Raw genomic sequence first — 27,743 nt, forward strand, 5'->3', positions numbered from 1 at the left:
GATACATTGTGTGTGTATACATTGTGTGTGTGATACATTGTGTGTGTGATACATTCATTGTGTGTGTGATACATTGTGTCTGTGTGTGTGTGTGATACATTGTGTGTGTGATACATTGTGTCTGTGTGTGATACATTTTGTGTGTGATACATTGTGTGTGTGTGTGTGTGTGTGTGTGTATGATACATTGTGTGTGTGATACATTGTGTGTGTGATACATTGTGTCTGTGTGTGTGTGTGATACATTGTGTGTGTGATACATTGTGTGTGTGATACATTGTGTCTGTGTGTGTGTGTGTGTGTGTGATACATTGTGTGTGTGATACATTGTGTGTGTGATACATTGTGTGTGTGATACATTGTGTCTGTGTGTGTGTGTGTGTGATACATTGTGTGTGTGATACATTGTGTCTGTGTGTGTGTGTGATACATTGTGTGTGTGATACATTGTGTCTGTGTGTGATACATTTTGTGTGTGATACATTGTGTGTGTGTGTGTGTGTGTGTGTGTGTGTGTATGATACATTGTGTGTGTGATACATTGTGTGTGTGATACATTGTGTCTGTGTGTGTGTGTGATACATTGTGTGTGTGATACATTGTGTGTGTACATCACATGATGACGAGGACAGAAATGACACAGGGAGGTGACTGCAGGCAGCGCTGTCTCTTTAAGACGCAGCAGCATGGTGATTGGCTGTTACAGCTGCTCTCTGACATCATCTGTCTGAGTAACAGGGACAGAGGAGTATAGAGGGGCAGCTACAGAGGGCAGAGCACAGGGTGGGGCAGCTGCTGCATTACCTCCTGAAGGTAAGAGGGGAGGACTGATGGGTGTGTATATAATGTGTGTCTTCTACTTCTGTTATAGACTGTAACATATATCTGCCTTTAATTATGTATAAATATGGTCTTAGTGCTTAAAGAGCACACTGCATCTTGGATTGTGTATATATATATATATATATATAATAGTGGCAGATGGGGGGCAGTGTGTGTGTATATATATATATAATAGTGGCAGATGGGGGGCAGTGTGTGTATATATATATATAATAGTGGCAGACGGGGGGCAGTGTGTGTATATATATATATATAATAGTGGCAGATGGGGGGCAGTGTGTGTATATATATATATATATAGAATAGTGGCAGATGGGGGGGCAGTGTGTGTATATATATATATATAATAGTGGCATATGGGTGGCAGTGTGTGTGTGTATATATATATATATATATATATATATATATATATATATATATATATATATATATATATAATAGTGGCAGATGGGTGGCAGTGTGTGTATATATATATAATAGTGGCAGATGGGGGGCAGTGTGTGTATATATATATAATAGTGGCAGATGGGGGGCAGTGTGTGTGTATATATATATATATATATAATAGTGGCAGATGGGGGGCAGTGTGTGTGTATATATATAATAGTGGCAGATGGGGGGCAGTGTGTGTGTATATATATATATATATAATAGTGGCAGATGGGGGGCAGTGTGTGTGTATATATATACATAGTGGCAGATGGGGGGCAGTGTGTGTATATATATATACATAGTGGCAGATGGGGGGCAGTGTGTGTGTATATATATAATAGTGGCAGATGGGGGGCAGTGTGTGTGTATATATATACATAGTGGCAGATGGGGGGCAGTGTGTGTATATATATATATATATATATATATATATATATATATATATATATATATATACATATACATAGTGGCAGATGGGGGGCAGTGTGTGTGTATATATATATATATATATATATATATATATATATATATATATAATAGTGGCAGATGGGGGGCAGTGTGTGTATATATATATAATAGTGGCAGATGGGGGGCAGTGTGTGTATATATATATATACATAGTGGCAGATGGGGGGCAGTGTGTGTATATATATATATATATATAATAGTGGCAGATGGGGGGCAGTGTGTGTGTATATATATATATAATAGTGGCAGATGGGGGGCAGTGTGTGTGTATATATATATAATAGTGGCAGATAGGGGGCAGTGTGTGTATATATATATAATAGTGGCAGATGGGGGGCAGTGTGTGTGTATATATATATAATAGTGGCAGATAGGGGGCAGTGTGTGTATATATATATAATAGTGGCAGATGGGGGGCAGTGTGTGTATATATATATATAATAGTGGCAGATGGGGGGCAGTGTGTGTATATATATATATATATATATAATAGTGGCAGATGGGGGGCAGTGTGTGTGTATATATATAATAGTGGCAGATGGGGGGCAGTGTGTGTATATATATATATACATAGTGGCAGATGGGGGGCAGTGTGTGTATATATATATAATAGTGGCAGATGGGGGGCAGTGTGTGTATATATATATATACATAGTGGCAGATGGGGGGCAGTGTGTGTATATATATATATATATATATATAATAGTGGCAGATGGGGGGCAGTGTGTGTGTATATATATATATAATAGTGGCAGATGGGGGGCAGTGTGTGTATATATATATAATAGTGGCAGATGGGGGGCAGTGTGTGTATATATATATACATAGTGGCAGATGGGGGGCAGTGTGTGTATATATATATATATATATATATAATAGTGGCAGATGGGGGGCAGTGTGTGTATATATATATATAATAGTGGCAGATGGGGGGCAGTGTGTGTATATATATATACATAGTGGCAGATGGGGGGCAGTGTGTGTGTGTATATATATATATATATAATAGTGGCAGATGGGGGGCAGTGTGTGTATATATATATATATATATATATAATAGTGGCAGATGGGGGGCAGTGTGTGTGAGATATAATTCTTACAGTGAGCTCCATAGGGACATGATTACTTACTCTCTATACTGTGGAGATAAACAATAATAATGGATCACGTAGAAATAACTTATTGAAGATATTTATTGTAATTTGGTGCACAATGTACCTCTGTGTATCATTGGAAATGGACTTATAGTGGTATGTGTTTTGTATGGAAATGTATGGACTTCTGAGACAGTTTGTCATGTTTGGGTTTTGTGACTATCTGGAGACAGGTAATCTCATGTTAATTAGACCTTTTCATCGCTAAGTGACCAACACGTCAGGCGCCGTCTCCGCACTGCCTACGTCTGCAGGAGATGGCCGCCTGTCGTACCCCGGCCGTCGCGATAGACTAGCAAAGGGACGCTCTGCTACTCGCCTTTCGCCGTTCAGTGTACCTGACCCCGAATTCGGCCCACCAATCAGGGGACACCTTGCTGCATTTAAGGAAGCCTCTGGCACCACTAGGGTACCAGAGTATTTGGTTCACACCAGCTCCAGCACTTGTTCCTGTATCTTGCAATTACCTTGTTATGGACTCGACTTCTCCCTGACCTTCCCTTAGATCTCGTTTCTGTTACCTTGCTGCTTGTTCCAGTTATTGATGTCTGGCTTGTTGTTGACTATTTTTTGAATTATCCCTGTGTACCTCTCTGGCTGGTTCTGACCCGGATTGCTTGATCTCCCCTGTCTTCTGCTGTCACTACGCTGGTGGCTGTCTTGGAGAACCACGACCTGCGCATCCCCTAGCAGTAAGGCCCAAACTCCTTTGCTGGGGTCCCTGGTGAATATTGGGGGGGAATTAGACTCCGCGCCTCCCTGCTCAGCAGTGTCAATATCCGCTAGTGTCCTCCTCGCAGTTGTAACACTATATTCTGGCCAAAATGAGTGGACAGGAGGCACCCTCCACTCCAGATCTTTTGCTCCATTTAGCCCAGAGGGTGGACCAACAAGAGACTATTCAAGCTCAGATTCTACAATGTCTCAGGGGGTCGTGTCTCGTCTGGACACCATCCAGGGGTCTCTACCAGCAAGCCAAGCAGTTTCAGCGGTTACATTATCCACCGACAGTACTTCTACCTCCTGTGGGTTACATATTCTCGCACCAGAAAAATTTGATGGTGTCCCCAAAAGATGCCGGGGGTTTCTTAATCAATGCGCCATACAATTTGAACTGGCTCCTGAGAATTTTGCTTCTGAACGCACCAAAGTAGCATATATCATTTCCCTCCTCTCCGGTCAAGCCTTGGCTTGGGCCACTCTTCTCTGGGAAAAGGATGATTCCATGCTCCAGAATTCTACCATCTTCTTATAGAATTCCCGGAAGGTTTTTGACGAACCCGGGCGGGTCTCTTCCGGCGCCTCATGGTTACCCTTCGCCAAGGATCCTTATCGGCTGTCAGAACAGTCAGAATGGCAAACACAGGTAGCGCTGGATTAAGGGGACCCAATACTCTGGCACCTGCATGATGCCAGAGCCAAGAATATATAGAGGAGTGGGAGGAAGCAATTACCGGCGGCAGTGACGTACATCAGCGCCACCAGAGCCAGGGATAGCGTCCCGTTGCGAGCAATGGGTCGCGCATGAGCAGAATTGCCCGTCAATCTGCCAGAAGTTATGCGTCTGGTTGCCAAGCAACCAGAAGCGAGCGCATCACCGGAGGCTGGCGCCCATCCCTGTGTGGTAGTGGAAACACAAGGATGGCCCCTGACAGTATCAAGGTGGATATCCGCCACAGGGAGTGAGCTCAGCAACGAGACCGGTCTTGTCGCTGTTTTCCTCGTTTGGCTCCACAGTTTCAGCTCTGGAAGAACCTATGCAATTAGGCCTCTCTCGCCTTTCTCAGGAAGAATGTGACAGACGCATCAAGAACCGTCTCTGTCTCTATTGTGGGGAACCTGGTCACGTCCTTTCCACTTGTTCCAAGAGACCGGGAAACTCCCCATCCTAGGCGGTATTAGGGGGTATGTTATAGGATCCAGATTTCTTACCCCTTTCTACGTGGAGGATTCTGAGTTTCTTATGCCTTAGTTCTTTTGTCACCTATCTGCCTTTGTGGACTCTAGATCCGCTGGAAGCTTCATATACTCAGAGCTGGTCTCCAAGCTCCATCTCTCCACTCAATCTTTCCCACAGCCTTTGGCACTAACTGCGATAGATGATAACCGCGTCACCAACGGTTCCATGAGTCGCATTCAGTCCATTACAGCTGTCGGTAGTAGCTCTCCACTCCGAATGGATACGTTTCCTAATTCTTCCTCGGTCTGTCAATCCAGTGATTCTAGGCCTACCCTGGCTCAAGCCTCATTCACCGCAATTCGATTGGCTCCGTGCTCAAGTTATCTCCTGGGGTGCTACCTGCAAGTATCAATGTCTGTCATCGGTATTTCCTCCGAAATCCTCGACCACTTGTTTGCCTCATCCCCTCAGCCAGTTCTTCCTGAAGTTTATACGGATTTCCTGGATGTTTTTAACAAAGCTGCTGCTGAGACTTTACCACCCCACCGACCCTGGGTTTGCCCCATCGACCTTATTCCTGGTAAGAGCATTCCTAGGGGCAGAGTGTTTTCTCTCTCTTTGCCAGAGACTCAAGCCATGGCTAACTATATCTCAGAGAATCTTTATCCGCAGATCATCTTCTCCAGAGGGAGCAGGATTCTTTTTTGTTAAAAAGAAAGATGGGACTCTCAGACCTTGCATTGACTACCATAAGTTGAATGACATAACTATAAAGAATCATTTTCTGATTCCCCTCATATCAGAGCTCTTTGACCACATCCGTGGAGCTCAGGTCTTTACCAAATCGGACCTCAGGGGAGCCTATAACCTGATTCGGATTCGTCAAGGCAACAAGTGGAAGACCGCCTTTAACACCAGAGATGGGCACTATGAATATCTTGTTATGCCCTTTGTGCTCTGTAATGCCCCGGCGGTCTTCAAGGATTTCATTAATGAGATTTTTAGAGATCTGCTGTACCAATCCATAGTCGTCTACCTTGACTATCTTTTCTCGAGATCTTTCCTCGCACCGAGAACACGTCAAGATAGTTCTGTCCCACTTCCGAGAGATTCACCTGTTTTGCAAGCTCGAAAAAAATTGAACACACTCAGGTACCCTTCCTCAGGTTATTGGTCTCTGGTAATGGTCTACAGATGGATCCAAAAAAAGTAGAATTCTCGATTCACCTCAACCTTTTGAGCTTAAAGCCACACAACGATTCATCTGGTTCTGTAAATACTACCGACAGTTCATTAAAAAGTGTTCTTCCTTAATTGCTCCCATTATCTCTCTCACCCATAAAGGTGGACAGGACAAGAACTGATCTCAGGAAGCAATTTCGGCTTTTAAAATTTTGAAGAAGGCTTTTGCTGCTACTCCCATCCTAAGGCATCCTGATCAGCTTCAGCCATTTCTTCTTGAGGTGGATGTTTCCTCTGTTGGTATAGGGGCAGTTCTTTCACAAAAAACCTCTGTGGGCTCCTTCGCCCCCTGTGGATTCTTTTCCAAAAAATTCTCACCCTCTGAGTCTAACTACGGCATTGGAGACAAGGAACTCCTGGCTATCAAGGCAGCTTTGGAGGAATGGCGGTATCTGCTTGAGGGAGCCCTTCATCCCGTGGTGGTATTTACGGATAATAAGAATCTTACTTATCTACAGTCAGTCCAGTGCCTTAATTCTCGGCAGGCCTGCTGGTCATTTTTTTTCCCCCCAGTTTCCAACTAATTCTGACCTTTCGTGCCGGTTCCAAGAATTCCAGGGCTGATGCCCTTTCTAGGTCTTTTGATCTTTCTGATTTCTGCTCCCCTGATGCTATGCCTCAAAGTTCTGGCCTTGACCAAGTCTTCCACCAAGACACCTCCAGTTGGATGCTCTTTCGTGGATGTTCATCTCAGTCCCAAGCTCTTAACATGGGCACACGACTCTAAATTTGCTGGCCACGCTGGGGTCAAGAAGACCATTACTCTCCTCTCTCACAACTATTTGAGGCCTTCCCTAGGTTCAGATGTCCATAAATATGTGGTGGCTTGTGATGTATGTGCTCGCCACAATACTCCTAGGCAATCTGCGGTCGGTCTTCTCCTCCCACTTCCTGTTCCAGAGTCTTCATGGTCCAGCATTTGCATGGATTTTATTATTGATCTTCCCAATAGTCATGGGTTTAACAACATTTGGGTAGTGGTTGACCGTTTCTCCAAATGGGCTCTCTTCGTCCCTCTTAAGAAGTGACTATTTTCAGCCGGGCCTGCCCTTCTTTTCATCAGGAATATTTTCCGCTTCCACAGTTGCCCCCTGGAAATCTTTTCTGATCAAAAGGTTCAGTTTATTTCTAAGTTTCGGAAATCTTTTTGCAAACACCTTGGAATCAAGCTAAAATTCTCATCAGGTTACCATCTCCAAACTAAAAGTCAGACTGTTGAGCCTCACCCGCAGCTGTGTATAACACACAGAGCCTCACCCGCAGCTGTGTATAACACACAGAGCCTCACCCGCAGCTGTGTATAACACACAGAGCCTCACCCGCAGCTGTGTATAACACACAGAGCCTCACCCGCAGCTGTGTATAACACACAGAGCCTCACCCGCAGCTGTGTATAACACACAGAGCCGTACCCTTTATATCTGTATCGCTTTCCTCTGTACGTTCATCCTGAGCTTCTCCTCTCTTCCACTTCCAGGACTCTTGTGCTCTCCTCCCATTGGTCACATTCCAGGAGGGCGATGAGCAGTGAGAGGGATCTGTTTTGCCAATATCGAGTTGGACTAACAGGAGTTATTGAGCAGACCCCAAGTTCCAAGATCAACTCCAAACGTGATTATCTGGTGGATGCGGCCAAACAGCTGCATGTGGCCCAGGAGCGAGATGCCAACGAGGAATATGAGGCGGCTTTCAGTCACTATAAGCATGGGGTGGAACTGCTGCTGAGTGGGGTGACAGGTCAGATCGCACTTCTCTCTAATCATGTCATGTTGTATAGCTGCAGTGTTCAATCAGAACTTCCAACCTAGCCTATGACCTAGCCTCTGTGATCTTCTCCTGTGTCCTCCTTACACCCCGCTCTTCTCCTGTGTCCTCTGTGTCCTCCTTACTCCCCGCTCTACTCCTGTGTCCTCTGTGTCCTCCTTACTCCCCGCTCTACTCCTGTGTCCTCTGTGTCCTCCTTACACCCCACTCTTCTCCTGTGTCCTCTGTGCTCCTCCTTACTCCCCGCTCTTCTCCTGTGTCCTCTGTGTCCTCCTTACTCCCCGCTCTACTCCTGTGTCCTCTGTGTCTTCCTTACTCCCCGCTCTTCTCCTGTGTCCTCTGTGTCTTCCTTACTCCCCGTTCTTTTCCTGTGTCCTCTGTGTCCTCCTTACTCCCCGCTCTTCTCCTGTGTCCTCTGTGTCCTCCTTACTCCCCGCTCTACTCCTGTGTCCTCTGTGTCCTCCTTACACTCCGCTCTTCTCCTGTGTCCTCTGTGTCCTCCTTACTCCCCGCTCTTTTCCTGTGTCCTCTGTGTCCTCCTTACTCCCCGCTCTTCTCCTGTGTCCTGTGTCCTCCTTACTCCCCGCTCTTCTCCTGTGTCCTCTGTGTCCTCCTTACTCCCCGCTCTACTCCTGTGTCCTCTGTGTCCTCCTTACACCCCGCTCTTCTCCTGTGTCCTCTGTGTCTTCCTTACTCCCCGCTCTTCTCCTGTGTCCTCTGTGTCTTTCTTACTCCACGCTCTTCTCCTGTGTCCTCTGTGTCCTCCTTACTCCCCGCTCTACTCCTGTGTCCTCTGTGTCTTTCTTACTCCCCGCTCTTCTCCTGTGTCCTCTGTCTTTCTTACTCCCCGCTCTTCTCCTGTGTCCTCTGTGTCCTCCTTACTCCCCACTCTTCTCCTGTGTCCTCTGTCCTCCTCCTTACACCCCGCTCTTCTCCTGTGTCCTCTGTGTCCTCCTTACTCCCCGCTCTTCTCCTGTGTCCTCTGTGTCCTCCTTACACCCCGCTCTTCTCCTGTGTCCTCTGTGTCTTCCTTACTCCCCGCTCTTCTCCTGTGTCCTCTGTGCTCCTCCTTACACCCCGCTCTTCTCCTATGTCCTCTGTGTCCTTCTTACACCCCGCTCTTCTCCTGTGTCCTCCTTACACCCCACTCTTGTCCTGTGTCCTCTGTGTCCTCCTTACTCCCCGCTCTTCTCCTGTGTCCTCTGTGTCTTTCTTACTCCCCGCTCTTCTCCTGTGTCCTCTGTGTCCTCCTTACACCCCGCTCTTCTCCTGTGTCCTCCTTACACCCCACTCTTCTCCTGTGTCCTCTGTCCTCCTCCTTACACCCCGCTCTTCTCCTGTGTCCTCTGTGTCCTCCTTACTCCCCGCTCTTCTCCTGTGTCCTCTGTGTCCTCCTTACACCCCGCTCTTCTCCTGTGTCCTCTGTGTCTTCCTTACTCCCCGCTCTTCTCCTGTGTCCTCTGTGCTCCTCCTTACACCCCGCTCTTCTCCTATGTCCTCTGTGTCCTTCTTACACCCCGCTCTTCTCCTGTGTCCTCCTTACACCCCACTCTTGTCCTGTGTCCTCTGTGTCCTCCTTACTCCCCGCTCTTCTCCTGTGTCCTCTGTGTCTTTCTTACTCCCCGCTCTTCTCCTGTGTCCTCTGTGTCTTCCTTACTCCCCGCTCTTCTCCTGTGTCCTCTGTGTCCTCCTTACTCCCCGCTCTTCTCCTGTGTCCTCTGTGCTCCTCCTTACACCCCGCTCTTCTCCTGTGTCCTCTGTGCTCCTCCTTACACCCCGCTCTTCTCCTATGTCCTCTGTGTCCTTCTTACACCCCGCTCTTCTCCTGTGTCCTCCTTACACCCCACTCTTGTCCTGTGTCCTCTGTGTCCTCCTTACTCCCCGCTCTTCTCCTGTGTCCTCTGTGTCTTTCTTACTCCCCGCTCTTCTCCTGTGTCCTCTGTGTCTTCCTTACTCCCCGCTCTTCTCCTGTGTCCTCTGTGTCCTCCTTACTCCCCGCTCTTCTCCTGTGTCCTCTGTGCTCCTCCTTACACCCCGCTCTTCTCCTGTGTCCTCTGTGTCCTCCTTACACCCCGCTCTTCTCCTGTGTCCTCTGTGTCCTCCTTACTCCCCGCTCTTCTCCTATGTCCTGTGTCCTCCTTACACCCCGCTCTTCTCCTGTGTCCTCTGTGTCTTCCTTACTCCCCGCTCTTCTCCTGTGTCCTCTGTGTCCTCCTTACTCCCCGCTCTTCTCCTGTGTCCTCTGTGCTCCTCCTTACTCCCCGCTCTTCTCCTGTGTCCTCTGTGCTCCTCCTTACACCCCGCTCTTCTCCTATGTCCTCTGTGTCCTCCTTACACCCCACTCTTCTCCTGTGTCCTCTGTGTCCTTCTTACACCCCGCTCTTCTCCTGTGTCCTCTGTGTCCTCCTTACTCCCCGCTCTTCTCCTGTGTCCTCTGTGTCCTCCTTACTCCCCGCTCTACTCCTGTGTCCTCTGTGTCCTCCTTACACTCCGCTCTTCTCCTGTGTCCTCTGTGTCCTCCTTACTCCCCGCTCTTTTCCTGTGTCCTCTGTGTCCTCCTTACTCCCCGCTCTTCTCCTGTGTCCTGTGTCCTCCTTACTCCCCGCTCTTCTCCTGTGTCCTCTGTGTCCTCCTTACTCCCCGCTCTACTCCTGTGTCCTCTGTGTCCTCCTTACACCCCGCTCTTCTCCTGTGTCCTCTGTGTCTTCCTTACTCCCCGCTCTTCTCCTGTGTCCTCTGTGTCTTTCTTACTCCACGCTCTTCTCCTGTGTCCTCTGTGTCCTCCTTACTCCCCGCTCTACTCCTGTGTCCTCTGTGTCTTTCTTACTCCCCGCTCTTCTCCTGTGTCCTCTGTCTTTCTTACTCCCCGCTCTTCTCCTGTGTCCTCTGTGTCCTCCTTACTCCCCACTCTTCTCCTGTGTCCTCTGTCCTCCTCCTTACACCCCGCTCTTCTCCTATGTCCTCTGTGTCCTCCTTACTCCCCGCTCTTCTCCTGTGTCCTCTGTGTCCTCCTTACTCCCCGCTCTTCTCCTGTGTCCTCTGTGTCCTCCTTACACCCCGCTCTTCTCCTGTGTCCTCTGTGTCTTCCTTACTCCCCGCTCTTCTCCTGTGTCCTCTGTGCTCCTCCTTACACCCCGCTCTTCTCCTATGTCCTCTGTGTCCTTCTTACACCCCGCTCTTCTCCTGTGTCCTCCTTACACCCCACTCTTGTCCTGTGTCCTCTGTGTCCTCCTTACTCCCCGCTCTTCTCCTGTGTCCTCTGTGTCTTTCTTACTCCCCGCTCTTCTCCTGTGTCCTCTGTGTCTTCCTTACTCCCCGCTCTTCTCCTGTGTCCTCTGTGTCCTCCTTACTCCCCGCTCTTCTCCTGTGTCCTCTGTGCTCCTCCTTACACCCCGCTCTTCTCCTGTGTCCTCTGTGCTCCTCCTTACACCCCGCTCTTCTCCTATGTCCTCTGTGTCCTTCTTACACCCCGCTCTTCTCCTGTGTCCTCCTTACACCCCACTCTTGTCCTGTGTCCTCTGTGTCCTCCTTACTCCCCGCTCTTCTCCTGTGTCCTCTGTGTCTTTCTTACTCCCCGCTCTTCTCCTGTGTCCTCTGTGTCTTCCTTACTCCCCGCTCTTCTCCTGTGTCCTCTGTGTCCTCCTTACTCCCCGCTCTTCTCCTGTGTCCTCTGTGCTCCTCCTTACACCCCGCTCTTCTCCTGTGTCCTCTGTGTCCTCCTTACACCCCGCTCTTCTCCTGTGTCCTCTGTGTCCTCCTTACTCCCCGCTCTTCTCCTATGTCCTGTGTCCTCCTTACACCCCGCTCTTCTCCTGTGTCCTCTGTGTCTTCCTTACTCCCCGCTCTTCTCCTGTGTCCTCTGTGTCCTCCTTACTCCCCGCTCTTCTCCTGTGTCCTCTGTGCTCCTCCTTACTCCCCGCTCTTCTCCTGTGTCCTCTGTGCTCCTCCTTACACCCCGCTCTTCTCCTATGTCCTCTGTGTCCTCCTTACACCCCACTCTTCTCCTGTGTCCTCTGTGTCCTTCTTACACCCCGCTCTTCTCCTGTGTCCTCTGTGTCTTCCTTACTCCCCGCTCTTCTCCTGTGTCCTCTGTGTCTTCCTTACTCCCCGCTCTTCTCCTGTGTCCTCTGTGTCCTCCTTACTCCCCGCTCTTCTCCTGTGTCCTCTGTGCTCTTCCATACTCCCCGCTCTTCTCCTGTGTCCTCTGTGCTCCTCCTTACACCCCGCTCTTCTCCTATGTCCTCTGTGTCCTCCTTACACCCCGCTCTTCTCCTGTGTCCTCCTTACACCCCACTCTTCTCCTGTGTCCTCCTTACACCCCGCTCTTCTCCTGTGTCCTCCTTACTCCCCGCTCTTCTCCTGTGTCCTCTGTGTCCTCCTTACTCCCCACTCTTCTCCTGTGTCCTCTGTGCTCCTCCTTACACCCCGCTCTTCTCCTATGTCCTCTGTGTCCTCCTTACACCCCGCTCTTCTCCTGTGTCCTCTGTGTCCTCCTTACACCCCGCTCTTCTCCTGTGTCCTCTGTGTCCTCCTTACTCCCCGCTCTTCTCCTGTGTCCTCCTTACACCCCGCTCTTCTCCTGTGTCCTCTGTGTCCTCCTTACACCCCGCTCTTCTCCTGTGTCCTTTGTGCTCTTCCTTACACCCCGCTCTTCTCCTGTGTCCTTTGTGCTCCTCCTTACACCCCGCTCTTCTCCTATGTCCTCCTTACACCCAGCTCTTCTCCTGTGTCCTCTGTTCTCCTCCTTACACCCCGCTCTTCTCCTATGTCCTCTGTGTCCTCCTTACACCCCGCTCTTCTCCTGTGTCCTCTGTGTCCTCCTTACACCCCGCTCTTCTCCTGTGTCCTCTGTGTCCTCCTTACACCCCGCTCTTCTCCTGTGTCCTCTGTGTCCTCCTTACTCCCCGCTCTTCTCCTGTGTCCTCCTTACACCCCGCTCTTCTCCTGTGTCCTCCTTACACCCCGCTCTTCTCCTGTGTCCTCTGTGTCCTCCTTACTCCCCGCTCTTCTCCTGTGTCCTCCTTACACCCCGCTCTTCTCCTGTGTCCTCCTTACACCCCGCTCTTCTCCTGTGTCCTCCTTACACCCCGCTCTTCTCCTGTGTCCTCTGTGTCCTCCTTACACCCCGCTCTTCTCCTGTGTCCTCTGTGTCCTCCTTACACCCCGCTCTTCTCCTGTGTCCTTTGTGCTCCTCCTTACACCCCGCTCTTCTCCTGTGTCCTTTGTGCTCCTCCTTACACCCCGCTCTTCTCCTGTGTCCTTTGTGCTCCTCCTTACACCCCGCTCTTCTCCTATGTCCTCTGTGTCCTCCTTACACCCAGCTCTTCTCCTGTGTCCTCCTTACACCCAGCTCTTTTCCATCCTCACATCCATGTTTCTTGCCCCCACTTTCTCATTCTCTAGTTTGTTGTCCTGTTCTAGTTGACCCGAGCAGGGAAAGACGTGATGCCGTGAAACGAAAGATCTCACAATACTTAAAACGTGCTGAAGAAATCTTCAACTGTCACTTGCAGAGGCCGGTGGGATATGTGTGCGGTGCAGCAGAGGTGAGCACCGGTCACCATCAGTCACTCAGTGGATACAGGAATATAATGAGCGCCCATGTAGACTGTCAGCACATTCTCCATATGACTCAGTGAGTGTATCCCGGGCGCTAGGACCACCCTGATTGGCCCACTCCCACCTCACTCCAAGATGTGCAGACATCTTGGCCAGTAGTAGTTACTCATCTGCCTTTTAGAAAACTCCAGTGAAGCCACATTCATGCGGTGTAAGCAGCAGTTATGGGAATGGCGGAGTAAATGGAGCATGCACCAGTCATAACCTACTTTCATGTATAACGGGTGTTAATAAAAACTGTAATTGGGAGGCCTTTGTCTGACATTTGGTGTCATCTCTGCATTTTTTTGCTATTTTAGGGTTATAGCAGCCTCAGATTTCGACCAATCAGAGTCCTGAGTGCTGCAGTGGAAAACTTGAAGCACTGCCGTGTACTGGAGATTATTGACAAGGTAACGGTTGGTTATGTGTCAGAGCACATGCTTACATCACATGTTACCCGCTGTACATGGGACTATGAAGGGAAAAAGAGGCTTCTACACACTCCTGTTCCCTGATCTGTGTGTTTAGTTACACATGTATGTAAATGTGTCTGTAGCAATTATTATCAACTATCTTGTAAGGAACGTAATTCAGATATTTGTAACATGGAAGAAGTGCTTAACGTGTATCTGCAGCACTCACCATATCACACATCAACACCCCTGATCCAGCTCTTCTCCCTGGATAGCGATATATCAAGCTAATATGAGTTACTGATGATGAATTTGGGTAGAATTGAGATATTTTGTGGCTTATATCTGATTTTTGAAGATTGTTTTCTTTCTGTGGGTTTAGGTGCAGTTAGTCTATGACCCATCAACGGAGACAACATTTATCCTTAAGGTAACAAATCTCTATAGTGATCTCTCCTCATTCTCTTATTCTGCTGGGTTGTTGTTAATAATGTTTATTCTGACTTTATGCTCATTTAAACAAAACAACTAGAGAAGTAACTGACCACCCTCAGATGACTACACATTATTTCTCTTGGGTTAGACGATAAGGGTGGCATGCAATGTCTAATTCATCCATTAGAGCACCAAGACTTATATCTAGGTCACCATGTGTCCAGATATGTCCATGACGATCGACCATATTCTATGGATGATACATGTTCCTGGTCTGCAGTTTTTTACTACTGTAGATAAAAACACCTGAATGTTTCCAGCAGAGATTGGTGAATGTTCCCCCTATTAGTGTCCCGTTCTTGTCCCTGTCTTACCTTCCAGTCTCTCATGAAGTCGGGACGTTTTGGTCATGGAGCTGTCACAGTTATCCCACAATGTGTCCCCTACATGGTCCAACTACAGAGGTTTTATGTGAGTGAAGATTCCCTGTACCTACAGTTGCAGCATATTCCAGGTCAGCCACTCCCTAACTCTCCAGCCGTTCCCATGATCCCTAATTCCCATGATCCCTAACTCCCCAGCCGTTCCCATGATCCCTAATTCCCATGATCCCTAATTCCCATGATCCCTAACTCTCCCGCCGTTCCCATGATCCTTAATTCCCATGATCCCTAATTCTAAAGCCATTCCCATGATCCCTAACTCCCCAGCCGTTCCCATGATCCCTAACTCCCCAGCCGTTCCCATGATCCCTAACTCCCCAGCCGTTCCCATGATCCTTAATTCTCATGATCCCTAATTCTAAAGCCATTCCCATGATCCCTAATTCCCATGATCTCTAATTCTCCAACCGTTCCATGATCTCTAATTCCCATGATCTCTAACTCTCCAGCCATTCCCATCATCCCTAACTCCCCAGCTGTTCCCATGATCCCTAACTCCCCAGCCGTTCCCATGATCCCTAATTCCCATGATCCCTAACTCTCCAGCCGTTCCCATGATCCCTAACTCTCCAGCCGTTCCCATGATCCCTAATTCCCATGATCCCTAACTCACCAGCCATTCCCATGATCCCTAACTCCCCAGCCGTTCCCATTATTCCTAATTCTCATGATCCCTAACTCTCCAGCCATTCCCATAATCCCTAATTCCCATGATTCTTAATTCTTCAGCCGTTCCCATGATCCCTAATTCCCATGAGCCCTAATTCTGCAGCCGTTCCCATAATCCCTAATTCCCATGATTCTTAATTCTTCAGCCGTTCCCATGATCCCTAATTCTCCAGCCGTTCCCATGACCCTAATTCCCATGACCCTAATTCCCATGATCTGTAATTCTCCAGCTGTTTCTATGATCCCTAATTCCCATAATCCCTATCTCTCCAGCCGTTCCCATAATCCCTAATTCCCATGATCTCTAATATTCCAACCGTTCCCATGATCCATAATTCCCATGATCCCTATTTCCTCAGTCCTTCCCATTATCGAGCATCTTTGTCTTTTCCATCCACTGGTTTCTGTCCCAATCATGCAGGAGGACGACTCTGGGAGCATCTTGGGAAATACCAGTCTCCAGAGGCACACATAGACTCACAACAAAGCACCATGTCCTATCCTGGCTCTGGGGACTCTGGTACCCATACCATGAGTCCAGACAATCCTGTCAGCCAGCAGAGCCATGCCCCTGACATGGGTGCTCCAGAAGAGGGGGTGCCTGAGTCACACGTCAGACTTTGGGGTGCACAGCTGATATTGGCATTGGATACCCTTCATCAGGAAGGGGTGCTGTGCAGAGACCTGAATACACGCAATCTGCTGATGGGGGAGAAAGGTGAGATTTTACCTGCCCTGACCACCCATATTGAGCCCAAAGTACCCCAAATATTCTCCTCTATTAATGTATTTGCATTTACATTTTCAATATTGTTGTTAAGTCTATTACAAATCATCTGCCTCATCCACAGCATCTGCTGTCATTTCTGTCTGACCATATTCTGCATCACTTTATGCTGCTGGCTGCAGTCTATTGTCCAGCAGCAGAAAATCAATTTTTCTAAATATATCACTTTTGTTGGGGGGAAGCAGCTGCCAGTCCTAAGGTTTGTTTCCACATTGCTCCACTGGTTCCTTCCCCAAACCAATGCCAACCCTTCCCAGATGCCCCCTCTGTGCCTCCGCAGGTGACGTGTGCTTGACGTACTTTGGCCAGTGGCGAGAAGTCGACCATATGTGTTGTCCTGAGGCTGTGGAGCACTTGTATGTGGCCCCAGGTGAGGATGAGCTCTCGCTTCGGTCCTGTGTGATACCTATGCTGGGTCACTAACCTCTCACCCTCCCTTGCAGAGGTCTTGGGAGTGGGTGTGGTGAACGAGGCCTGTGATTGGTGGAGCCTTGGGGTTCTCCTCTATGAGATGCTGACTGGACAGGTGAGGACAGTGTCACATGTGATGTGTTTGGTTGGTCGGAGGGGTCTCTGACTGTCCGTCTTTGTAGTCTCTCTATAAGAATCTAATCTCGGGAGTCAGCGTTCAGATGGAGATCCCGTTCCCGGAAACCCTCAGCGCCAACGCAGTTTCTCTGCTGACAGAGGTGAGATATGGGCCCGTGTTTTACAACTGATTTCACCTCTCCCCTTGTTGTCTGAATACTGTAAATATCCCCCCAACCATTTATAACCCCCTCCCCTCTATTGTTTTTTTTATTTCTATTCATATAGTGCTAATGGAGCAGATTACATACATTGTACCGGGTTAGCATCCTGTAACGTGTTCCTATCATCATCATCATCATCATTTATTTATATAGCGCCACTAATTCCGCAGCGCTGTACAGAGAACTCATTCACATCAGTCCCTGCCCCATTGGAGCTTACAGTCTAAATTCCATAACACACACAGACAGACAGACTGAGACAGACTAGGGTCAATTTGATAACAGCCAATTACCCTACTAGTATGTTTTTGGAGTCCTTCCCATATAAAGTCTTTGCTGTTGGGGGAGGGAACAATTTTATGTATTTTATGTGGAGATTCCTTTATAAACCAGACAAAGTGTAGCCCCCTTAGCAGATCAATATACGCAAATATGGCGATTTGTCCATCTCATGCATACATAGGAGTGTGCCCACATCCTGCTTTTGGAAAATGCAGCTCTAAAATCAGCCTGCGCGTATTTTTGCGGGATTGTGCAACCAAATTTTCATGGAGGTCCCGAGAGTGAGGGGACACAGGGACTGTCTGTATTACACGTGTCCCGAGAGAGAGGGGACACCGGGACTGTCTGCATTACACGTGTCCCGAGAGTGAGGGGACACTGGGACTGTCTGTATTACACGTGTCCTGAGAGTGAGGGGACACCGGGACTGTCTGTATTACACGTGTCCCGAGAGTGAGGGGACACCGGGACTGTCTGTATTACACGTGTCCCGAGAGTGAGGGGACACCGGGACTGTCTGTATTACACGTGTCCCGAGAGTGAGGGGACACCGGGACTGTCTGTATTACACGTGTCCCGAGAGTGAGGGGACACCGGGACTGTCTGTATTACACGTGTCCCGAGAGTGAGGGGACACCGGGACTGTCTGTATTACACGTGTCCTGAGTGTGAGGAGACACCGGGACTGTCTGTATTACACGTGTCCTGAGTGTGAGGGGACACCGGGACTGTCTGTATTACACGTGTCCCGAGAGTGAGGGGACACCGGGGCTGTCTGTATTACACGTGTCCCGAGAGTGAGGGGACACCGGGGCTGTCTGTATTACACGTGTCCCGAGAGTGAGGGGACACCGGGACTGTCTGTATTACACGTGTCCCGAGAGTGAGGGGACACAGGGACTGTCTGTATTACATGTGTCCTGAGAGTGAGGGGACACCGGGACTGTCTGTATCACACGTGTCCTGAGAGTGAGGGGACACAGGGACTGTCTGTATTACACGTGTCCTGAGAGTGAGGGGACACAGGGACTGTCTGTATCACACGTGTCCTGAGAGTGAGGGGACACAGGGACTGTCTGTATCACACGTGTCCTGAGAGTGAGGGGACACCGGGACTGTCTGTATTACATGTGTCCTGAGAGTGAGGGGACACCGGGACTGTCTGTATTACATGTGTCCTGAGAGTGAGGGGACACCGGGACTGTCTGTATTACACGTGTCCCGAGAGTGAGGGGACACAGGGACTGTCTGTATTACATGTGTCCTGAGAGTGAGGGGACACCGGGACTGTCTGTATCACACGTGTCCTGAGAGTGAGGGGACACTGGGACTGTCTGTATTACATGTGTCCTGAGAGTGAGGGGACACTGGGACTGTCTGTATCACACGTGTCCTGAGAGTGAGGGGACACTGGGACTGTCTGTATTACATGTGTCCTGAGAGTGAGGGGACACCTGGACTGTCTGTATTACATGTGTCCTGAGAGTGAGGGGACACAGGGACTGTCTGTATTACATGTGTCCTGAGAGAGAGGGGACATCGGGACTGTCTGTATTACACGTGTCCTGAGAGTGAGGGGACACCGGGACTGTCTGTATTACATGTGTCCTGAGAGTGAGAGGACATCGGGACTGTCTGTATTACATGTGTCCTGAGAGTGAGGGGACACCGGGACTGTCTGTATTACATATGTCCTGAGAGTGAGGGGACATCGGGACTGTCTGTATTACATGTGTCCTGAGAGTGAGGGGACATCGGGACTGTCTGTATTACATGTGTCCCGAGAGTGAGGGGACACAGGGACTGTCTGTATTACATGTGTCCTGAGAGTGAGGGGACACAGGGACTGTCTGTATTACATGTGTCCTGAGAGTGAGGGGACACTGGGACTGTCTGTATTACATGTGTCCTGAGAGTGAGGGGACACTGGGACTGTCTGTATTACATGTGTCCTGAGAGTGAGGGGACACCGGGACTGTCTGTATCACACGTGTCCCGAGAGTGAGGGGACACTGGGACTGTCTGTATTACATGTGTCCTGAGAGTGAGGGGACACCGGGACTGTCTGTATTACACGTGTCCCGAGAGTGAGGGGACACCGGGACTGTCTGTATTACATGTGTCCTGAGAGTGAGGGGACACCGGGACTGTCTGTATTACACGTGTCCTGAGAGTGAGGGGACACTGGGACTGTCTGTATTACATGTGTCCTGAGAGTGAGGGGACACAGGGACTGTCTGTATCACACGTGTCCTGAGAGTGAGGGGACACTGGGACTGTCTGTATTACATGTGTCCTGAGAGTGAGGGGACACCTGGACTGTCTGTATCACACGTGTCCTGAGAGTGAGGGGACACAGGGACTGTCTGTATCACACGTGTCCTGAGAGTGAGGGGACACCGGGACTGTCTGTATCACACGTGTCCCGAGAGTGAGGGGACACAGGGACTGTCTGTATTACATGTGTCCTGAGAGTGAGGGGACACCGGGACTGTCTGTATTACACGTGTCCTGAGAGTGAGGGGACACAGGGACTGTCTGTATCACACGTGTCCCGAGAGTGAGGGGACACAGGGACTGTCTGTATCACACGTGTCCCGAGAGTGAGGGGACACAGGGACTGTCTGTATCACACGTGTCCCGAGAGTGAGGGGACACAGGGACTGTCTGTATTACATGTGTCCTGAGAGTGAGGGGACATCAGGACTGTCTGTATTACACGTGTCCTGAGAGTGAGGGGACACCGGGACTGTCTGTATTACATGTGTCCCGAGAGTGAGGGGACACAGGGACTGTCTGTATTACATGTGTCCTGAGAGTGAGGGGACATCAGGACTGTCTGTATTACACGTGTCCTGAGAGTGAGGGGACACCGGGACTGTCTGTATTACATGTGTCCCGAGAGTGAGGGGACACAGGGACTGTCTGTATCACACGTGTCCCGAGAGTGAGGGGACACAGGGACTGTCTGTATCACACGTGTCCCGAGAGTGAGGGGACACAGGGACTGTCTGTATCACACGTGTCCCGAGAGTGAGGGGACACAGGGACTGTCTGTATTACATGTGTCCTGAGAGTGAGGGGACATCAGGACTGTCTGTATTACATGTGTCCTGAGAGTGAGGGGACACCGGGACTGTCTGTATTACACGTGTCCTGAGAGTGAGGGGACACCGGGACTGTCTGTATCACACGTGTCCTGAGAGTGAGGGGACACAGGGACTGTCTGTATCACACGTGTCCTGAGAGTGAGGGGACACAGGGACTGTCTGTATTACACGTGTCCTGAGAGTGAGGGGACATCGGGACTGTCTGTATTACATGTGTCCTGAGAGTGAGGGGACACCGGGACTGTCTGTATCACACGTGTCCTGAGAGTGAGGGGACACCGGGACTGTCTGTATTACATGTGTCCCGAGAGTGAGGGGACACAGGGACTGTCTGTATTACATGTGTCCTGAGAGTGAGGGGACACCGGGACTGTCTGTATTACATGTGTCCTGAGAGTGAGGGGACACCGGGACTGTCTGTATTACATGTGTCCTGAGAGTGAGGGGACACAGGGACTGTCTGTATTACATGTGTCCTGAGAGTGAGGGGACATCAGGACTGTCTGTATTACATGTGTCCTGAGAGAGAGGGGACACAGGGACTGTCTGTATCACACGTGTCCCGAGAGTGAGGGGACACAGGGACTGTCTGTATTACATGTGTCCTTTTTTCTGTGTAAAATGTGCTGAGGTGCAAAAGACGTCTCCATAAAAGTAACCTCTGTGACCATATAAAAATGAAGCACCTTTGAGGGGGGAGAAAAGGCTCTGCAGGTCTCACACCTACTAGGGGCTGCCCTCATAAATGCTCTCTAGCCCTTGAAGCTCATTCTACATTTGGTGTCTCTATACGGTGACTCCTCTGCAGACAATGCTGGATTTTGAACTCAGAGTAACGTGATTGTGACTAGGCTGCTGTCGGTGTAACCGCCCACACCATTGAACCAATGGGAACCCGGTGATATGACGTGTCACAATGTGACCCCCCCATAGCGCCCCCTAGTGTTAGAGTCTACCAGCAGCAGAATAGTAACATAATGTTGCACATAGGAACAAGAAGCCTTCACAGATCTCATCTCTGGAAACACTGGAAGTCACAGAATAAAATGTGGGTTAAATTAAGTATCAGAGGAAAGGATCAGGGAAGTGCACATTTTTCCATAGATAGTAAAAGTATATTTACTCAACTATTTTATTGAAATAAAACCCTATCTATCCCCAAGAACATAACATACGATCTACTGTCGTAATGTTTAAAAAATATAACTGTTATTCCCAACTAAAGCAACAGTATAAATATGTGAAAAGTATTGTGGTGTCCTGCACGGGCCTTTGCAAGCGATATAGCATCGCGCTGTAGTATGAAGTATGTGTCACATTGTGAGTGGTCGGTGTTGGATGAGACCAGATAAAGGTGTTTTCTTCTCTGGAATCCTCGGAAGGCCCTTATGTCATATAGTCTATGAGTTTTCTTATGTTCGATGTGAGATACGAGACTTACGTAGAAGTCTCAGATTCTCCCTTTGCGAACTGGTAGAAAGTGTAATAAATCTGATTTTACAGAGTATACAGTTCCCTTTATTGCTGGAGCAGGAAGAGGCTTTTGGTAGCCTTGGATTTCGTGTCCTCCTTGTATTGTAGGACTTGGTGAGTGGGAAGGTTCCCCCGTTATCTGATCACTGAGCTGCTAGATCCACGTCGGGCTGGATCTAGCTGTGGAAATCTTGTGAGAACCCTTCACCTTACAGCTGCTCCTGGCTCCCTCGCAGTCCCCTCGCAAGGGGGGGGGGGCACCACCCCAATCCTTATAAGTGTAACTATAGACAAGGTAGATCACCATAGGTTCCAACACCCCCTTATGGTAATATGCTTACATCAAGCTTGGATAATAGAGGCATAATCAACATCTTTCCAAAAACAAATTTTCACACCGATGGACTTGAATCTTCTCTTATATCCTTTGCCGGATCATAAACACTCAAAAGAGAAGAATTCGATCTACTTAAAACAATTCAAATGATAAAAAACAGTAGATGCCCCTACCAGATGGTGCATAGAGAAAAGCCACATAGGCCTTTGAACCAGTACATCTCAGTGTCCTCCACACAGCAGGGTTACAAACAGTTTACCAACGCGTTTCAAACCTCCTCTAGGATCTTTCTCAAGGTGTTTCTTATACTGACTCCAGGTGACTTTTGGTTCACCTCCATTAACCAATCACAGTATCAAATCCAAGTGCACACAATAAAATAATACTGCCTCCATCTAAGTTCAATGTGACTTATGACCACTATTCATTAGTCTCAGAACCTACTGTCTGACCCGGAGCCAACGTGAACACAACCTCCCGCCACCAATCCGCTTCTGACCGACAACTTCACCACCAGCTGATTTGAATTATATTTTTCCCAACTGTTGTGCCTTAAGAGAAATGGGGGTAACTCCCTGCTAGCTGGGGGTGATGGCTGCAGGCGAAGGTTCCCTAGAACATTGTTTTCCATCCTCCGCTCCACTATTGCACTGATGTGGTGAGACCTCTAGGTCCTGTTTAAGGGGACTCAGTCCTATATTTATTATATAATTATTTAATTATATTTCAATGACACCCACCACCATGGACAGTTCCCAGCAGTATTACAGAAGTACAAGTATCCTGACTACTGAGCATAATTTCATACAGCACCAGATCTTGGAGCTGGTCATTCAATGTCTTATATCAACCACATGTCCTTCATGCCGTCAATTCATGTGTTTAAGTTACTACCAGAATCATTCTGATTGCCAACTTCCAACTGTTCATAAACTAAAAGTATCCACACCTCACTGCTATCCTCCAGTAATCTTCTGGCCATCTACCTCCACTTGGACATCTGTAGGTTTGCATTGGATGTAGCGCTACCTCGTACCTTCATGTAGGTTCTGATAGTCGTGGCCTCAAGCTGTCCAGAACACTGTGACCAGTGTTTACATCAATTACCGGAGCGGCCAGGTAGCGGCAGGATAAACCTGGTCACTCAGGCGACAGAGTATCTGTTGATAATTTTGACATTTCTGCTCATGGCAGGTTGGTACTTTGACTGGGATTCTTGGATTTTCGCCAATGCCCAGGTTTCCCATCATAACTCAAACGATTTGCTCCAGCGTGGAGTAGATCACACTCACTGTGCTGGACCGGCCTTAATGAAGCTGTATCCAGAGGTCCTATCCAGGCTTTATCACTAATTGATTGACATGTTTCCATGTTACTGGTAATATGACATAACTACTACAGCATGAGACCAGTTACATTGGATGTAGCCCAGGGACCTCATGTCATGTCCTGTACCGTGGTCTCGCTAGGCAACTTGTAGGACTCGACTTTTGTCTGAAAATATATTCCTCTAGTCTTCTGAATGTGTGTACCCAATGCCTGGTATTATGGACTTTCACCAATACATATAGGACAGAACATACACAATATGAAGTGATCTTCAGTTGAGAATTTAACACATTTCAATGTTTAAGCCGATCTGTGTCTATATCTGGTACATGTCTCATCAAGACCACAAACTATATAGTTATTATAACACAATTATAGGATAACACAGCAATCCCCCAAGCGGGTATTTACACTGGGTGGAGGGGCTCTGTAATGTACATAGTTATATGCAGCCAACAGGTATTCTGCATTCTGTGGGTAACAGACGTCAGCAGAATTGGCGACTGCTCTGGGATAAAGGGTAAGCAGTGGTGCCCGGCCCTGGAAGGCTGCCAAGAGATGGTAATATTGTACCATAACTGCGGTTTCCTTCTTACAGCTACTCCGCTATGATCCAGAACGACGACTTGGCTCTGGCCCGGGGGGCACACAACAAATTAAATCCCACCCGTTCTTCAATGACATCCAATGGAAGAAGCTGGGGTGAGATGACAAGTCCATTTATTTCATGTAGTCATCCTGTGACCACCACATTTAAGGATGGCTCTAAACCAGCAACATCCAAAATCCTGTCACTGTGATGTCATATCCTGTCACATGATTAATAAAGAACCAAAATCTGATTATGTCCGTTTTCATGTTGTAATTTCTGCCCCTACTTTGCAGGAGGCTCAGACACAACATTACACTTTATCTCTGCTTCACAGAGTATGCATAGACCAAAGGGCATGATGTTATAGCTACATGAATATGTATTGGCCGAGACATCTGTGGTGGAATAGTAATACTTATCAGTAAGCTAAAGGGTTAATTGTAGCTGCCGCAGACAGTGGCTCCTGAGGACACATTTCTGCTTTGGCCCATGGTGCTGGTTTGGGTAGAATTGGTTTATTGCCCACACAGCAGAGCATCCAAGCAAGTGAATACTCTGAGTATCAGTCTCTTGCATGACGCCGATTCCAGCAGAACAGAAGCAGAGATTTCAGGTGGTTTTCCAAGTGGACAAATTCTTGGATTATATTCCAATTCCATTTATTTATAACTATATAGACCTCATCCAGGAGATCTGTCACAAGACAAAGGCTGTGTAGGGAGGCGATCTTCTGGAGCAAGGGAAACACAATGATATAACAAACATCTAAACAGGTCATAAAGCTCCATTAACAAAGAAAGATAATATTAATATCGCCCTACCACTCAGGAATTGGGTGGTGACTTTCAATATTATTAATAACTTTGGCAGGCAAAATTAATTTATTACAAGACACAATCCTCCCTACATATAGAGAGAGGCCGAGTCCTGTAGCCGGGGGGCTACTGTTGGTGAAGGGCACAGAGAAGGGGATATAACAGAGCGAAGAGGCGATAGTTTGGGAACCAGGGTGCAGTACAGTGAGGTGACCAACCAATGAGAGTGCAGGACACATTGATGCGTATTCTACTCTGCGTTATAAGACCCAATAGAAAAGGACCAATAACAACATTCACGGATTATATGCAAATGTTTCAGGAACTTGTAGGATCTGAAGATAACACGGAAGTGGCTACATAAATGTCACGTCTGTGAATGTCACTAGCAACTTTTTATCAAACAACTTGTATGTTAGGGATAATCATCATCATCTAATTTCCTTGTGTATGAAATAACTCTACATTATACCCCCTAATGTAATACATGGAGCTCTGTCTATATCACACACATGAACATACATTATAGCCTTATATATTATATCATTCGCTCCCGATACCAGGACTACACAATGCTCCAGTAACTCATTACCAGAATCTCAGCTCACAATCTGATTTCTTTGAACAGCATTTATTTTTACACATTTAAAATCAAAGCAGTCTTTAAATAGTGTAGTTAGCTCTGTATATAGGTTATGTAGTAAGGTGCCAGTATTGAGAAGACCCCACTCCAGCCAGGTAGATGGAAGGACGATACCCCCATCCCCGTGGATGTGAGAGTACTGAGGAATAGTCTTTCCTCTCCATATAGTACCACACGTCATTTGTCCTCACTGCAGTCTTGGTACAGACACGGATGGGGTTCTGTGGCCACAACATAAGGGGGGTGGGAGCCTGGTACGGGGATTACCCTCAGAGATCCAGCAGCAGGACACGTGGATCCTCCACAGCTGACTTGATCTTCCGCAGGAAAAGTACAGCTTCTCTCCCGTCAATTAGTCGGTGATCATATGTCAGCGCAATGTACATCATAGGACGCACTTCCACCTGCAGGAGATAATAGCAGCTAGTGAGAATACGGATCAGTCCGGAGAGTGACTTAATGTGACGCTGGGTAAGGACAGATGTAGAGGAATCCTTCTGATTGGCCTGGATGCCTCCAATCACAGACCCCAGTGACTGGCGAGAAGGTACCAATACGTTACCTATTTGTCTGTATCATTAACTATCCACACACAGCCCGTCTCATCCCCGACCCATTAAACCACACTGTAAACTCCGTCCACATCCCGTACACCCCACATCCCACACACGGCTCTTCCAGAATACACACCTTGCCAGACACAGCCACTGGACGGTCAAATATGCCGTGCATGCCCAGAATAGCTGACTGGGGGGGGTTGATAATCGGTGTACCAAACAATGAACCAAACACTCCTCCATTACTGATGGTGAAGGTTCCTCCATCCATGTCTTCAATAGCCAGCTCATTCTTACGGGCCTTGGAAAGACAACAATACATGAGAAGGTGGAACTGGCTTAAGAGACCACTGTTGTGCTGTGGGGGTGTCAGGGTGGTAATGGAAGAAACCACTGTTGTGCTGTGGGGGTGTCAGGGTGTAGGGTGGTAATGGAAGAGACCACTGTTGTGCTGTGGGGGTGTCAGGGTATAGGGTGGTAATGGAAGAGACCACTGTTGTGCTGTGGGGGTGTAGGGTGGTAATGGAAGAGACCACTGTTGTGCTGTGGGGGTGTAGGGTGGTAATGGAAGAGACCACTGTTGTGCTGTGGGGGTGTAGGGTGGTAATGGAAGAGACCACTGTTGTGCTGTGGGGGTGTAGGGTGGTAATGGAAGAGACCACTGTTGTGCTGTGGGGGTGTAGGGTGGTAATGGAAGAGACCACTGTTGTGCTGTGGGGGTGTCAGGGTATAGGGTGGTAATGGAAGAGACCACTGTTGTGCTGTGGGGGTGTAGGGTATAGGGTGGTAAGAGAAGAGACCACTGTTGTGCTGTGGGGGTGTAGGGTATAGGGTGGTAAGAGAAGAGACCACTGTTGTGCTGTGGGGGTGTCAGGGTGGTAATGGAAGAGACCACTGTTGTGCTGTGGGGGTGTCAGGGTGTAGGGTGGTAATGGAAGAGACCACTGTTGTGCTGTGGGGGTGTCAGGGTATAGGGTGGTAATGGAAGAGACCACTGTTGTGCTGTGGGGGTGTAGGGTGGTAATGGAAGAGACCACTGTTGTGCTGTGGGGGTGTAGGGTGGTAATGGAAGAGACCACTGTTGTGCTGTGGGGGTGTAGGGTGGTAATGGAAGAGACCACTGTTGTGCTGTGGGGGTGTAGGGTGGTAATGGAAGAGACCACTGTTGTGCTGTGGGGGTGTAGGGTGGTAATGGAAGAGACCACTGTTGTGCTGTGGGGGTGTAGGGTGGTAATGGAAGAGACCACTGTTGTGCTGTGGGGGTGTCAGGGTATAGGGTGGTAATGGAAGAGACCACTGTTGTGCTGTGGGGGTGTAGGGTATAGGGTGGTAAGAGAAGAGACCACTGTTGTGCTGTGGGGGTGTAGGGTATAGGGTGGTAAGAGAAGAGACCACTGTTGTGCTGTGGGGGTGTAGGGTGGTAATGGAAGAGACCACTGTTGTGCTGTGGGGGTGTCAGGGTATAGGGTGGTAAGGGAAGAGACCACTGTTGTGCTGTGGGGGTGTCAGGGTATAGGGTGGTAATGGAAGAGACCACTGTGTGCTGTGGGGGTGTCAGTGTATAGGGTGGTAATGGAAGAGACCACTGTTGTGCTGTGGGGGTGTCAGGTTATAGGGTGGTAATGGAAGAGACCACTGTTGTGCTGTGGGGGTGTAGGGTGGTAATGGAAGAGACCACTGTTGTGCTGTGGGGGTGTCAGGG

General features: G+C 48.6%; 1 protein-coding gene and 1 long non-coding RNA gene across 3 annotated transcripts; one reads left to right on the forward strand and one right to left on the reverse strand.

The window, feature by feature from the left end:
• Window positions 1–713: 713 nt before the first annotated feature.
• Window positions 714–24,279, forward strand: RPS6KL1 (ribosomal protein S6 kinase like 1). Of its 2 annotated transcripts, none has more exons than XM_075194417.1 (11): window positions 714–813; window positions 7,517–7,776; window positions 13,207–13,349; window positions 13,722–13,814; window positions 14,200–14,247; window positions 14,634–14,766; window positions 15,786–16,082; window positions 16,432–16,521; window positions 16,595–16,677; window positions 16,745–16,840; window positions 24,033–24,279. In XM_075194417.1, exons 2-11 carry the CDS (start codon window positions 7,560–7,562, stop codon window positions 24,138–24,140), a joined length of 1,308 nt encoding a protein of 435 aa, XP_075050518.1. In that variant the 5' UTR covers window positions 714–813; window positions 7,517–7,559; the 3' UTR covers window positions 24,141–24,279. The 2 variants fall into 2 exon arrangements, with proteins under 2 accessions (XP_075050518.1, XP_075050519.1); XM_075194418.1 differs by having other exon boundaries at window positions 13,225–13,349.
• Window positions 24,280–25,456: 1,177 nt separating this feature from the next.
• Window positions 25,457–27,737, reverse strand: LOC142131996 (uncharacterized). The gene is made up of 2 exons (XR_012686472.1): window positions 26,175–27,737; window positions 25,457–25,888 (listed from the first exon to the last, which is right to left on the reverse strand). It is a non-coding gene; the product is annotated as an uncharacterized LOC142131996 (long non-coding RNA).
• Window positions 27,738–27,743: the final 6 nt, after the last annotated feature.

This window comes from Mixophyes fleayi, unplaced genomic scaffold, assembly GCF_038048845.1.
Source record: "Mixophyes fleayi isolate aMixFle1 unplaced genomic scaffold, aMixFle1.hap1 Scaffold_3534, whole genome shotgun sequence".
Lineage (NCBI taxonomy): Eukaryota > Metazoa > Chordata > Amphibia > Anura > Limnodynastidae > Mixophyes > Mixophyes fleayi.